Here is a 16314-nt window from a genome sequence, read left to right as displayed (position 1 = left end):
AAAAACCTTTATTGCTACTGGATCTCTGCAACCAGTATTCATTTGCACTCCCCTCTTCCATCTGCAGTCTTTTTCAAGCCATCTTATTGAAAACTGCCAGCAGTGTCTTCTTATCTCCAGACCTCCTATAGAAGTGGTTCTCAACTTGTGGGTCGAGATCCCTTTGGGGGTCGAAAGATCCTTTTACAGGGGTCGCCTAAGACCATCGGAAAACATGTATTTTCGACCGTCTTAGGAACCGAGACATCAATTTTATGGGTGGGGGTCACCACATAAGGCAGTGTTTTTCAACCTTTTTTGTGCAAAGGCACACTTTTTTCATGAAAAAAATCACGAGGCACACCACCATTAGAAAATGTTAAAAAATTTTAACTTTGTGCCTATATTGACTATATATAAAGTAATTTTCCCACGGCACACCTTACACTATGTCACGGCACACTAGTGTGCCGCAGCAGAGTGGTTGAAAAACACTGACATAAGGAAATGTATTAAAGGGTCGCTGCATTGGGAAGGTTGAGAATCACTGTCCTACAGTCTCCTTTGTATGACAATGGCTCCTGATTTTAAAAGATGCATACCTGCCATTGCATTGGTTGGTTTCAATATTTCATATTGGATTTATATTTATGTATTTATCAATTTACTTATTATTTAATCATTAATTTATATTGAATAAAACATTCAATATGCTTTTGCTTCCTACTGTTTATCAGAGGCTCTCAGTTCCTTGTTTAAAAGTTTTACTATCTAGATGATAATCGTATTGATAGTCTTTGTTTCTGTGGAGGGGGAAGACTTTAAAACATTCCAAAATCTATTAATTAATAAAAAGGATCATATCAAGAGATTGATAGAATTAAGCACTATTTATTGTGGGGTGAAGCTATGATGGTTGAAGAACCTTTAACTTGGGAGGTCCTTTCATGGGTTTTCCCATCTTGGATATGGAGCAAAGGAGTTTCATCGGCAGCTTTCAAACAGTCTCCAAGGGGATTGACGTCTCTTCAGACATTTCCCCCCCCACCTGACACAGAACTTTTCATTTTGCTAAACCTTTTTGACTTCAGATAAACTGCTTATTCTGGCTAATGCTGCTTTTATAGCAGTATTTTTTTTTAAAAAAAATTGTGCAGCATTTTGATGTATTCAGTCTTGTTCTTGAGACTGAACTCTTTTATGCCGCAGTTAAACTTACGATATGATATATTGAACAGAAAAGTGGGGGATTGGGATTACATCAAACATTCCTCTTCATTTTCAAGAGGTTTCTGAGCTTTCTAGGAAACCTTCAACATATTGGACTATTCTTGGATGAAAAGGTCCCCGTACGAAGAAGATGGATGAGGATGGAGGGTGTGAGAGGAAACTTTCTGTTTGTCCTATGGAGCTTACGGTATTTTTTTCTTCTACATCTGGGCAGTGGAATGAATACAGAGGGGGATTCAGTGAAGTTTTCTCTAGCTGTAACTGAAGCACAGAGGAGGAAAATTGTCTCAGTGAAGGAAAAAGAAGCGCTGTGGCAAAAGGCTTTACATTCAAGCAGACGAATTACATCTCAATGATTACTATTGCCACATATCTATTATACATGAAATCGAGAATTTGACAATGCCTCCTCCCACCACCCCAAATTTCATGCAAAAACAGGATCCGGATGTGAATATTTCACCATGGATAACTGCTTGTGTTCAGTCATCTACACAACATACACAATTCAAAGGGATTGTTATTAGCAACATTTGTAGATCTGAAAATCACATCGGTGGCTGCAGTTATCTAAAACTATGCCTTCTCTTTTTTGTCTTGTGAGAATACTTTATTCTACCCTGTTTCCCTGAAAATAAGACCTCCCCAGATAATAAGCCCAATCGGGCTTTTGAGCGCATGCGCTAAAATAAGCCTTCCCTGAAAATATTGCAACACAGCCATGAGGTGACAACGCTCGCCGCCTCCTGGACCTCAAAAATAATGCCTCCCCAAAAATAAGGCCAAGCGCTTATTTCGGGGGTCAAAAGAAAATAAGACCCTGTCTTATTTTGGGGTAAACACAGTAACATGGAGGCCAGCAACACAGGTCCTGAAGATGCCGGTGAGCCAGTCAGTTTAAATATTTGGCAATCACTGTGTAATTTTCTCCTCATGAGAGTGATATTTCTCCTGATTTCCATATAGGAAATCCTCCTCCTCCAAAGATCTATTACTTCAGGACTCCTTCTGGAAGTAGTTCTCCCTCCAGCTGATCCTCAACAAGAATCTTTTCTCCCTTCAATTCAAGCTGATGGAAAATTTCTGAGGTCTTATATTACAGAAGGGGAATTTCTGGCCAGAAAGTGGCAAAAAGCAAGAGGGGAACTCATATCCTTTCAAGTCTCCATTGTTACTAAAAGATATTGAGTTGTTAATACTGGAATTACTTAATCACTTTGCTATATAGAATACTTATTAAAAACATGAAATGTACCTTACAATTTTGAGAGGAAATTGAAATGTGTTGCTGGTATTAGCTAACCTGTGCACTAGATTTTATAAAACAATTATACTGTACAAGTTTGACTATTACTATATTTTTTTGTAGTTTTAATAACGACATGTATTCTTTTGAAACCAACCTCACAGCCTTTTATATGTAGGACTGAATTTGGCTTGCCTGGATTTATTAATCATCTTCACTACATCTTTATATCTACCCTATTTTTAACAATATATGTTTGCCAGTGAACACTGTGGACTTAAAATGATGTTTAGAATGATCCTAAACAGAGAAATGGGACGCCTGGTGGTTAAGGCACCAGGCTAGAAACTTTGAGACTCTGAATTCTAGTTCTGCCTTACGCATGGAAGCCAACTGGATGACTTAGGCCAGTCACTCTCTCAGCCCAACTCAACTCACAGGGTTGTTATTATGGGGAAAATAGGAGGAGGAAGGAGTATTAGGTATGTTTACCACCTTGAGTTACTTATAAAATATAGTAAAGGTGAATAGAACGGCATAGAAATTTATGAACTACTACACTTATTTCAGGATGCAACAAAAAAGGATGAGGAGAAGAAATGGAGTAGAGTCATTAATCCTCCTTCATGTACACAGGCATGAATATAAGAAGCCATCTCATATTGAGCAGGCTCATTGGTCCACCAGCTCCATGAATGGCAAAAGGACTGGTAGGGATTCAGCAAGATTGCAGCAGCCTTTTCTATGATCGGCCGACTTTGATCTGGGACCTCTGAGATTATTTAAAATTTTATATTTTGCAGGAATTTTCGCATGGGCCAAATTTGTACTATGCACATCACAATGGAACAATTATTATTGGGGAGGGGGATCTGATAGTTGCTGGGAAAACAGGATGTAAATGTCACAAAAGGCTAGAGGAATGAGGGGAAGGGGATTTTGCTATTCATAGTGTCACTTAGCATGTGACAAGTTTGCAATTATGTTCATGCTAAAATTCAAAATGCTAGTGACATTGGCTAAGATGGAGACAACCAGAAGCCACGAAACAGGTAAATTCTACCTCTAGAAAATCTGGAGATGTTGCAAAGGACACAAAGGAAATACTGATATATATTTATACCTAATGAATGTAATGTAATGTCAGCCACATAAAAACAAAAATCATGGCAGGGGCATTAAAAGTTTATGTAAAGTGACATTAAGAACAAGTGTCAATCAAAGCACCTATTCATGGTCTTCTTGAAGTACATACAGATGGAAAAAAGAATCAGGGATCTTGCTTTTCTGTACGCTCTGAAACACACAGAGAAATGTGGCTTCTGTGGAGATTTTGGAGAAGCCAAATATTAATTTTCATTACAAGAAATAATTTTATATTGTAATGTTTTTACAAAATATTATTTAAACATTTCTAGCCTACATGGACAGAAAGTAAATATTTTTTTTAAAAAAAGAATGACTACAATTAGAAAGATTCTGGTCAGTGAATGGGGCAGGGCAGAAATGACCTGTTCTACAACTCTCAGGTATTATCTGTTGGCCAAATAATGTTGGGCGGATGTTGGCCATTTAAGAGTTCCCTTTTGCAAATTTCATTTCTTATATTTTGCAATTTGGAGTATTATATCTCTTCTACTGTAGATGGCACTGTCTTAAATTGCTAACATACCACCAAATATTTTATTGACTGCATCCTTTAATTGTGCAGTTTCAATCAACTGGATGTACAGGTAGTCTTCGACTTACAATTCATTTAGTGAACTGTCAGTTACAATGGCATTGAAAAAAGTGACTTATGACTGTTCACACTTAAGTTTGCTGCAGTATCCCTGTGGTCACATGATCAAAATTCAGCTGCTTGGCAAATGGTTCATATTTATGACGGTTGCAGAGTCCTGGGGTCATGAGATCAGCTTTTGCGACCTTCTGATAAGTAAGGTCAACAAGGAAGTCAAATTCATTTAACCATGTTTCTAATCCAACAAATGCAATGAATCACTTAGCAACTATGGCAAGAAAAGTTGTAAAATGGGGCAAACTTACTGAAACCAATGTTTTGCTTAGCAACATACATTTTGGGCTCAATTGTAGTTATAACTCAAGGACTATCTGTATTTGTATAGTTTACTCTGCTGTGACTTTTGGCTTTTCTGATCACAGAATAATATACAATAAACTGTGATTATTCGTGAAGTGACAATGCAAGGAAAACTTTTTTGTTTATAAGAACAGTTTTAAACTAAGGGATCACACAATTTTGGCAGTGGTTTGCTCTCCAAACTTCTTTCAATTTAGTTTCTAAACATTTCATTACCACACTAGGTCACATCATCAACACACCATTTTGCCTCCAACATCATGGGAAGCTCAACCATGCACTAAAAGCAAGCAGTAGCAGTTGTACCATACTAGCAGCTTTCCTGGTGCATGCCTATTTATACATGTCCACAATTATATTAAAGAATGTAATATGGAAGTCAGAAAGTCAAATCTTTATAGAGGTAAACTATAAAAGCATTTCATTTGCGGAGGAGAAGGCAAGCTTCAAAAATAACTTAACAGAAAAAAAGATAACTAAAAAAAGGCCAATTTCTGCATCCAATCTGGAACGATTGTGGATGATAATGAATTCATTGGATCCAATTTACACCTGTATGTGGCACTCTCTCACCAACCACACTTACGTTAACAGAATTTCTATAAGTAATATGGGTTGGTTAAACAGAGCCTGATATATTCAGAAACACTTAAATCACAATTTGTGGAAAGAAAAAATGTAATGAATTTAATAAATATAAATTTACTTTGAAACAATTGATACCAGGTTTTTTCTAACTCTTTGATCTCAGGAACTGTAAGAATCATGGGGGAGATAATGATAATTGGGAAATCCCCACATTCAGGTTTATTTGCCTTCAAGATGTTTTATTCATGTTTTATTCTTCTTAATAAACAATGGGAAAATGTTACAGGTATCTAACTGTTACTGTTTTTCTTTTCATCATAATGACCCCCCAACACTGAGGTAGGTTTAACTACTATGAATTAATCATGATAAATAATGATTGTGTCAAGGAATATTAGGTATTTCCCTAACACCGAATATTCAATTTTTGGGATAATATGGCCTTTTTCTAGATTAGGGCCAGTTAGAAATTAATTCTCAAGCAATCCATTAATAAGTAAATTATCCTCAGGACTAGGGAAGTCTAATGAATTTTGAATGCTATTTGCTCATTCTGCACAGTAACTTAATATAAGCCTATTCTAATAAAATATGGATAACTCAACAACATACAATTCTTACTGTAAGAATTTGCTAGGATATGAAGGCCTGCCATACACATACTGTGCCAGTCAATACTGCACTGGAAGAAATAGCGATGAAGCTCTGAGAAGCTACATCATCATTCTGTTATCTAATTTTTAATGCAATTACTAACTGTTACGAACTTAACAATTGCAATGATTCCCTTAACAATTGTGGCAAGAAAGATAATAAAATGAGGCATAACTCAACAAGTGTCTTACTTAGCAATGAAAATTTTGGGCTCAATTGTGGTCATAGGTCGAGGGCTACTGATTTTACTCTTGAACATTTTATAATTTTATATTACTAGAATTGCACAAATTATTACTCATTATTACTATCCGTCCGTCCATCTGACCATCCATCCACAGGTAGTCTTTGACATGCAAGCATTTATTCAGTGGCCATATGAAGTTACAACAGTACTACTAAAAATGACTTACAACAATCCTCACACTTATGACTGTTGTAGCATCCTCACAATCCTGTGATCAAAATTTGGCTACTGGCCACTGGCATGAATTTACAATGTTTTGCAACATCTCAAGCTCATGCAGGGGTGGGCTGCTGGGGGTTTGCAGGGGTTCGGGAGAACCTTTAGCTAAGATTCTGTGCAGTTCGGAGAACCCCCAAATCCTATTCCTGGCTGGCCCTACCTCCCCATCCCCCCAGGAGTCCCCACACAGCCCATTTTGGATGCAGGTAAGTGCAGGGCACACGGTGAGGCTCAGGGAGGGTGAAAAACAGGCCTACCGGAAGTTTGGGGAGGCTGGAAATGGGCCCATTTCCGGTCTTCAGAGGGAAAAGCCTCCAGAGCCCGGGGAGGGCAAACCCACCCATCCCCGCCGTGATGCAGGAGGCCAACTAGGCCATGCCTACCTAGCAACCAGGCAGAGAACCCCTTGCTAAAATTTTTGAAGCCCAACCCTGGGCTCATGTGATTGCCACTTGCTACCTTTCCAGCTGATTTCCAACAAGTAGTCAATTGGGGGAGTTGGATTTGCTTAACAGCCACATGATTCACTGAACAACTGCAGTGATTTGCTTAACAATTGTGGCAAAGGAGATCCTGAAATTGGGTTTGCTTGACTTAACAGTCTTGCTTAGCAGCAGAAATTCCCAGTTGTGGTTGTAAGTTGAAGAAACACACACACACACTCTCTCTGTCTCTGTCTCTCTCTCTCAACTTCCATGGCCAATGAAATATTCTCAAACATCCTTTTTTCATGTCTAAAAACAACTCATTTTATTTTATCAACTAAAACTTGAGCTCAGTTGCTAAATGTTTGTTGCATGTGATGTCTACATCTATTTTTCTGTCTTTTTAAAAAACAAAATTCCAAAGCAGGTGATAGTAAAGCAGGTACAATCCATAGGATGATTGACTCATTTTTGGTGTTTCCGATCCATCACAATTAAAAGAGAGAAAAGAGAGTGTGTGTGATCTTTGGAAGGCAGTTCCCTCAGGTTTATGCAAAGGCAACTGAACTGTTTCGCTTCTGAAGAATCTTCTTGAATAAGAAGTGAAATATCTTTAAGGAAAAACTAAGAAAGTCCAGTTGCCTTTTGAAAAAGCACCTTTGGGACAACCATGACCTGGATGACTGAGAATCTCCTTAGACAATGCATGAAGAGGTTAATGGGTGGGGAGTGAGAAAACTCTAATTTGTGAGTTCATTGACTAGAGGGAAATGTGATAAAATGATAGATGGGCTTCGGTTTTCTGATTGTCTCTGCCTCCAGAGCCTGTTTGCTGTTGTGGTTAAGACACTGTGTGTCCTAGTCTTGCCTTAGGCACAAAGCTAGCTGGGTGACCTGGGCCAGTCAAACACAATTGGCTTTTAAGGCAATGGCTAACCAACTTCTGAAAAATCTTAGCAAGAAAACTGCAGGGACTAGTTGAGGCAGTTGCTAGGAGCCAAAAACTGATGAAGACACAAAACAATTTTTTTTTAAAAAAAAATAGCACCTCTGCAAGCTTGCTATGCCCCCAAACTCTCTCTTTCTGTCCATTTTTTTACCTGGGCACTAAATAAACTGGCAGTAAACTTATCTTTAGCCAAGTCATGTCATCCCTTGAAAAAGCAGCTACATTAAAGTTCCTAAAATGATGAACACTTGGAATTAGTATCTACTGCAAGAAAGGCGATCGTCATATGAGGAATGCTAAGATAGGGTGCATTGTACAAAGAGCTGGGTCCCTGCACAAATTTTGCACAAGCTCTACTAATTATCCACGTGCAAAGCCTTCTCTGAGTCACCAAATAATTAGCAATGTTGACTTGTTTATAATTAGATATCCGACCTGTTCCTATTAGCAACGCAACATTTAAAAAAACGAACATTTAAAAACTCTTTACTGTAACAACGATCAAAAATACACACACGCACACACATATATACACAAACACTTTTTGTTTTTACCAAGGTTGTTGTCCGTGAGCACCTCTTTAACCCGCTTGGTGATGCCATAGGTATCAAGTTCCGGGGACATGGCGACCAGTTCCTGAATGCTGAGGGATGAATGGCCGGAGAGAGGCAATGGGGTTGTGCAGTGTGAATCCGAAGTTGAGGCCTCACTCGACTCCTGCAGCTTGCCTTCCTTACTGGTTTCAATGGCCGGGCAGGGCTGCTGGACCAGTTCCGTCAAGCTTTTCACAGAGTCGCTGGAACTCATTGGGGAGTCCGGAGCAGGACTGCAACTGGCAGAGGTCTTTGGGGTGCTTTCTGAAAAATCAGCAAAGGAGAAACTTACTTTTAACAAAATAGCCCCGCATCTAGGTCTTGCTCCCAAAACTCCTTGTTTTTTAGGTACGTCAAATCCCAAAATTGCTGATAGTCAAAATATACTCTTAACCTCTTCCCCTCTTGTCAGAAATGCATTTAAGGTGATGACTAAAAAAGCCTATATTCACAGATTTAGTTATTGAGATATAAGTCATCTCAACCGCAGTAAAAACTTATTTTTTAAATTCCAAAAGAAAAATTTGGCTAGTGTTTTGGAGCAGTTACTGTACCAATTAATGATATGGAATAAATAAAAATAAAATAATATTTAATTGATTAAGGTGCCCTAAGATTGTTAGTTTCTGGAAAATACCATTTTTCAGCAAGCCCACTGAATGTGTAAAAAAAAAATAGTACGGCATTCTACGTCTTTTTACAAATCACAAAGTGCTATCTTAAATAGAAGTGAGTCTCCATTGAGAGACTTGATAGATAAGGTTAGGAATAGATCATAATGGTGAATATCTGTACGGCTGCTAGGACTCAAAAAACAATTTTATAACATATAATCAATCAATCAATCAATCAATCAATCTAGAAGAAGAAATAATGCATCTATAACACTGTATTGTTATTGCCACTTTTCAATTTTGCATTTCAATACAAATAAGAGCTGGCTATCTCAAGAAGTAACAAATAGATGCCTTTTCCTGAAACAATCTTCTACTGCAAAAAAGTAAAGGTTCCCCTCACACATATATGCTAGTCATTCCCGACTCTAGGGGGCCGTGCTCATCTCCGTTTCAAAGCCGAAGAGCCAGCGCTGTCCGAAGACCTATCCGTGGTCATGTGGCTGGCATGACTAAATGCCAACGGTGCACGGAACGCTGTTACCTTCCCATCAAAGGTGGTCCCTATTTTTCTACTTGCATTTTTACATGCTTTCAAACTGCTAGGTTGGCAGAAGTTGGGACAAGTAACGGGAGCTCATTCCGTTATGCAGCGCTAGGGATTTGAACCACTGAACTGCTCAGAATCTTAGCCACTGTGTCTCTTTTCTTCTACTGTGTAGAACATGTCAAATGTCATGGATTATAATTCTCATCAGTTCCAGACATCATGGTCTCTGGCCACAAATTTCTGAAGGCTTTGGTTAAGGATCCCTGTCTAACATCTAAAGATTGACAGGAAAGGTGTCCAAACATTTCTAGTCTAATACTGGCTGCATCTTTACTGAAAAAAAAAAAAAAAAGAAAGAACAGCATGCCCATCCCCTCCTTTTCCTATTGTGCTAATAGGGCTGAGGATGTAATTTCTGAGTGGATTTTGATTCCTTGGTGTTGCAGATTGTAAGTAAAGCTGATAAGAGTGGAGTGTGGAGAAGGACTAGGGATTTCCTTCACATTTGCTCTGGTTTGTTATCCCTCTTACTGGAACGAAGGAGCTCCAATAGCAGAGGTGGCGCTCCACCTTATCTATTCTCAGCAGCCTAGGATGGGATGTGAGTAGGTAACAAAATATAATGTACCGCAATAAATGGCTAGCCCTCTACTCATCCTCAGTCAAGTGTTTGCTTAAAAAAGTACTTCTCCTAATGGTGCCAAAAGACATAAAGAGTCATTTTGCTAGGGTTTTCTTTCCATTCTTTACCCAACATGTGGAATAATATTTACTTTGGGGGAAAATAAATGTGAATGGAGCAGAAACTCCAGATGTAAACTTTGGGAAATTGATGCACACGCCAAGCAAAGTATTGGCAACTAAACAGCGACAAGCTAGCTTTGCGCTCACTGCTGGAATTAAAAATCGAAACGATAATTTTCATGTTCTATTTTTGAGACTTGTAGATGTGAAACTCCAAAATAGAACCATGTGTGCACACATGCATATATTCTGGAGCCTCCACATGTGGCAACTGACTTGTGAATTACACTCTAGTTATTGAGCTCCATGGAACTTCAATCACAGGATGAACTTGTAAAACTTGTGCCTTTAAAATGTGTTGCATGAGCTGGCCCTTAGAAAGCTTGCCCATATGTTACTTTTCCAACGAGGAATATGTCTGAACCTTGTATTATTTTTAAAACTGTCTAAAAATAGTGGCTACATGAGACAGATGGCTTCCCCCTCCCCATTCTTGGAATTGTAGGTGCAACAATAATTTTTAATACAGCAGACAATCAACAGAACTTTCCTCCAATTTGGTACCGTCCGAATGTATCAAAAGCATCTGACCGATTCTGAGATTTGTGAACCAGGAGTGGGTTGCTACCAGCAATACTGCCGGTTCAGTGCACGTGCAATTTTGTGCACGGACGCTCGCTTCGCTCATGCATGCGCCAGACACACACTGCACGCATGCACCTGTAACCATAAATGCAATAAAAATTGCTCTGCGCATGCGCAGAAGCAAAAAACAAGCTGGGAGAACCAGTTTTGGGGGCGTGGCTGGCCTGGGTCACTGCTGGTTCCAGCAACTCAGGTCGCCAAACTACTATCGGTTCAACTGAACTGGTCTTCCAGCCCAAATCTGCTAGGACTAGTATTTAAGCAACTCCCCTCTGCTTTGATATCCTTCTTCTCAAATCAGCTTGAATGTGCATGCCAAGGAAACAGAACAACTTTTGTTCTCTCAATTGTAGCCACGCACTTCAAGTAATATTGGGCACCTAGAGAATTCAGCTTACACTTTTGCTAAAAACCCTCCCCAAACTAATTTTTAACATGAGTGAAGGGGAAAACGATTAAAAGTCAGAAATATTCTTAAAACGTGCTTTGTGCATAGAAAAAAAAACATTGTTCCACAGGAATTTTAATTGGATTGGTCCTGGGCAGATCATAGTTAATCAAACTGAATGTGCTGGATTGTTCTAGGTTTCAGCCTAGATAAATTTTTGCTCAATCCCTTCTTTTCCTTTCCTTTCCAATTCAAACACGGCATAACAAAACTGCCCCACATTTGCTTTTCTACGTCAAACACCAAACTATCAGCGCTGCCTCTTCTTTATTGTTTCCCATCTGGAACGTACACATTCTGGGTCATGTTTAGACTAAATGTATGGTTTGGATCAAATACAATGTTTTGTTCTGGGTGCATGGCATGCATAATAACTTGGCTGTTCTGTGCACTGATTGGGTCTGTACGTTATTATTAAATAGGCAGAAGGCAATTGCATTTAATCCCTTTAATAGAATTGTATCTACGTTTAATTTAAACTGAGCCCAATTTAATATTTATCCTGGGAACATACATTATTTTGGTCCTGGCATCCTTACAATTCTTTTCACAGGATGGATGCCTACTACTCCACCCACAGCACAATGCTCTCTCTGAAAAAACATTACACTTTCCAGGTAATTGCAGGTGATCAGGCCAGCCTCAAAACTGGGAGACCAACCAGGCCAGATCTGCTCTTGCTTTGAGAAACTTGAAGACATTTTGTTTTGCCAAAAAGCTGTCCTCTGCCAACACTGATAATTTATACTCTATATTGCTGCTATTGCCAAATTTACATTACACAACAGTACTTGCAACGGGGAAAAAATATCAACCAATATAAGACATATAACAGCAAACTAAATCAAGAGGAGGAAACTTGCTCCTTTCCTCTCACTGTATTACTCCCCACCAAATTCATGTACCACATCCCTTCATTAGGAAAGTCATGCAGGAGCTGAACTTAGAGAATGAAATATACATAACAAATATGATGTGTTCAATATTTTACGGATGCAACACTTATATTGGCAAAAACAAAAGAAAGGTATGTTATTCTTCACTCTATTACCAGGGCAGCTGACCTGCATGAAGCCCAGCAACCTAATTGAATTTTCAACCTTCAGGAATCCTTCCATCTAATGATATTTGATGAAGAATATTTATAAAACTGCTACTGAGCCCAAAAGATCCATGCTGAGGATCCTGAAGGAAATACATCGATTCTTGACTTACAACTATAATTGTACATCTTCCAGTATCAGAATTCTTGGATTACAAGGGCTTGTGGATAATGGCATCCCTTTTACAGAGAATTTCAGTACTCTTCTTCCACCTTCATTTTATCTTCTCTGAATCAGTTACTATCTATCCACAGATCTCCTTTAGCATATCAATTTGAAGTTAAAATCTAAGATCTTCTGCACTATCCTTTTATCTCCCCCTAAATCTATTTCCACTCTTAATATCTTTACGGATATCATTGTATTGTTACTTGTCTTTTCTAAAAGCAGCCTGAAACACTTGTTCAGTTCCTTCCTAAAATCTTTCACTTACACTTCTCTTCTTGATAATCACTGCCATTTCTTCTGGCATCCAGTTAGTTTTCTTTTTTTTTTTGGCAGTCTCCCTTCACATTTATTCTTAACATCATGCTTTCATTTTGTTCTACAGTTCCTCTAGTTACCCATCAACAAGGTTTTCAAAGCTATACCTGATATTCTCCTTCAAAATGGAACACATTTTGAGCAGAGATCTTCTAGTTTAAGTTATCTTAGAACTTGCATATAAATACTTCATGATATGTTTCAAAATTGGTCACTGGCCACATCTGTGAGCTCTTCCACCTCCTTGCACTAATAAGAGAGGCAAATATGATTTTCTATGTGTTCCTACTAGTTCCATCTGATGTTCACAAAGATGCAGGTTTTGTCAGGGTGTTTGAATAATGTGTTAGTAACGAAGAAAACACCTGTTTGTCAGAAACTGTTAAGTATTTTTCTGCTTCATTTCTGTTTCCTAGGCCATACAGTTAATCTGTGTTTTCCTCTTTACTATTCTATTACTTTGAGCCTCAGTGGAGCAGTGGTTAGAGTGTTGTACTGCAGGCTACTTCTGCTGTCGGCTGCCTGCAGTTTGGCAGTTCGAATCTCACCAGGCTCAAGGTTGACTCACCCTTCTCCTGAGGTGGGTAAAATGAGGACCCAGATTGTTGGGGGAAATAGGCTGACTCTGTAAACCGCTTAGAGAGGGCTGTAAAAGCACTATGAAGCGGTATATAAGTCTAAGTGCTATTGTTATTCCCAATTTCGGTATTCCAATCCCCAACTATAAGCAGCACATCTTGCTTGCATTTTTTTGTCTTAGATAACACACCCGTAAGGCACATTTGGAGACATTCAAGAGAAGGAGGATTCAACAGAATAATAGAGTTGGAAGGTACCTTGGAGGTCTTCTAGCCAAACTCCCTGTACTATTTCAGACAAATGGTTGACCATCGACTATTTAGACTGTATGTTGAATGAAGAATCCTCATGCATCTCCGGTGGACCTCTTGCTAATCATCATCATGTTTTGCAATTGCTAGTATTATGAGGAAGGGCAGTTGAGCATGGGGGCGGGGGACAGACACACACACACACACATGGTTACTCCTCTTTAACCATTTTTTTCTAGCATGTATACCAAGGCTCCACTTAATTTTTTTGTTTCTAAGAAGGCAAGGTTCTTTGCAAATAGTGGGATTAAGACTGTGGTAGGTGAAGAGGGCTGAGAAATATGGTCATAAATTAAAGCTACTAAAACATTTGCCCTACTGTTTGAAAATAGAATATTATATTTAGAAAAGGTGTCCAAACATTCCCATAAAGGTTATTCTTCTTAACCCCTCCCCCCTTTAAGTAGTTTATGGAAGATGCAAAAGAGACACCCTCTTTCCCCACCCCTCAAAGCCACCAAAGTCCATATTGCAAGGCAATAATAAAGCTACAGATCTAATTTCTTTTGTCTGCTTAGCTTCAGTTCGCTGTGCAGCTGCATCCAAAGCCCAACAAATGTTATTTCCGTATTGGAAGCAGTGAACCAGTGGTACTGTAAATTTGCCTTGATGCACCCATGCGAAGGACCAACTTGGCAGATCATCCATCTTGTTCACTGTACACTGTCAGGGACGGCACGAATTCCATACATGATAAACAGATTTTTCCCTCAGAACCTTGTCCTTTAACCCACTGCAAGGTCAAAACGATGGCTGCCTGGTAAATAAAATGGCCTGGTTCTGGTTCAGATGTCCCTCATAGTTCCATCCTCTATTCGTGGTTATTTTATACACATACATGCAAACACACCTGCTATGAATCTTCCCTACTCTTGCCATTATGCTATAAAACCCAAGGAGCAAACAATACTGCCAGTGATGCTATGGAGATACAAGGAGGATGATTGGGACCTGGAGGAGAGACAGCTAAGGCAGATCACAAAGAAAGCATCCAGCATAATCACCACTTTTCAGCTTGGGTTTGTAATATCCACAGGCAATCCAACAATCTGCCTATTGCCGATTTATTTATTTGTTTTTACATTACTTGGCTATATTTCATTAAGTCCCTGGATTGGGATAGAATTTCTACATAAAAGCACCTCCCTACCCAAAGAATATAAATATTCTTTATATTCATTATCTCTTTGGGTAAAGACTTATGGACTTTATCCTCTGGGGGAAGAGAGGGATTGTGAGTGGTGAAGAAGGAGGGGGACGATTGGAAGCTGAGAAAAGTCTCGGGGCAAACAGAGAAAAAGACAAGATGGCAGAGTTCAAACCTAGGCGTGCAAAGTCTACAGGGATAAAAAAATACCTCTAAGCAGTGCTGAAATAACATCAAAGAAAGGAAATGACTGGGCTTGTAAATCCCAGTCAATGAGATGCCAAAGCTCAGGCCCGCAAAAACGTTAACACATTCCATGCTCATTTCACACAGTAATAATTATACTAATAACTGGTACATTGAATCTCAAACCTGAGTGGCAATGTTTCTTAATGGTGTTTGATATGGCCAGGGGTTCGCAGAAGATGTAGTCTTGAGCTGTGGGGGAGCAGTGTTTACAGTGCAGTAATGCAGGCTAACTCTGCATTCCACTGCCAGGAGTTCGATCCTGACCAGCTCAAGGTTGACTCAGCCTTGCACCCTTCCGAGGTCGGCAAAGTGAGGACCCAGATTGTTAGGGGTAAATATGCTGACTCTGTAAACAGCTTAGAGAGGGCTGTAAAGCACTGTAAAGTGGTATATAAGTCTAAGTGCTATTGCTATGTTTGAGAAGCTCTGTTTTGATATAATCCATTTTCTACCAACAAAGCAAAAATCTAAAATGGGATGGTTACTAGAGTGCAGCCGCCTTAAAGGTTTGACTGGAAAATGTGGTGTTTGACCAACCACAGTGGTGGGCTCCTCTGAAGTTCAACAGATGTTGGGTTCTTCCCAGAATCCTTATCTAGAAAGAACTTGGCGAGTACTTCACTGCAAATATGTAGCTGACAGATCAGAACTAAGATTGAGCCCAAAGCCAATTCCCACCCAAATGGTGCCGCAATGTTTAAGATGATGTTTGGATGAACTTTTGTGCCTCTTTAGTAGCAGTGTTCCTAAAAGGAGTATTCAAACAAGAAGGCAACCTTTCATATTATTATATTTGGAAAATTCCAAGAGATATTTTGTTTCCTTGCAAAATCTATCTACTCTATAGTGAGGTTGGCAAAATCCCTGGTCCCCTTCTGGAGATATAATACAGGTCGAATATTCTTAAAAAGCCAAAGTGTGGTAAGAATTGATTTGCTGCCACTGCATTCTTGCCATGTTCTCTCCACCCCCAATTCAAATGAACCTCTTTCCTGCCTATTTTCTATAATTTGCCATCTATGAATGGCGCCAAGAGATGCCACCATTGTCCCAACAATTCTGAATACATATTTTACAGGCGTCTTGCTTATCTGTGTTCTGCTATGATTAATTACGTAAAAAAAACAAATCAGCTGCTCTGCATTAGATGACCTGAATCAGTCCAGTTTGCCTTCTCAGGGTCATAAGTAAGATTGCTTAGTGAAATGAT

The 16314-nt window shown here is 39.2% G+C and overlaps 1 protein-coding gene across 5 annotated transcripts in view; it reads right to left on the bottom strand.

The window, feature by feature from the left end:
• CUX1 (cut like homeobox 1) overlaps positions 1 to 16314 on the bottom strand; it is a 351898-nt gene that overhangs the window by 56947 nt on the left and 278637 nt on the right. For 4 of the 5 annotated variants that reach the window (XM_032214828.1, XM_032214829.1, XM_032214830.1 and 1 more), the window contains one exon: positions 8193 to 8495. The exons of the other annotated variant lie outside the window; for it this stretch is intronic. In XM_032214828.1, the coding sequence (XP_032070719.1) occupies positions 8193 to 8495 (303 nt within the window). The remainder of the gene's footprint in view (positions 1 to 8192; positions 8496 to 16314) is intronic. 5 annotated transcript variants of the gene reach the window in all.

Source organism: Thamnophis elegans, chromosome 4 (genome assembly GCF_009769535.1).
Source record: "Thamnophis elegans isolate rThaEle1 chromosome 4, rThaEle1.pri, whole genome shotgun sequence".
Lineage (NCBI taxonomy): Eukaryota > Metazoa > Chordata > Lepidosauria > Squamata > Colubridae > Thamnophis > Thamnophis elegans.
This window is presented reverse-complemented; position numbering and strand designations above follow the sequence as displayed.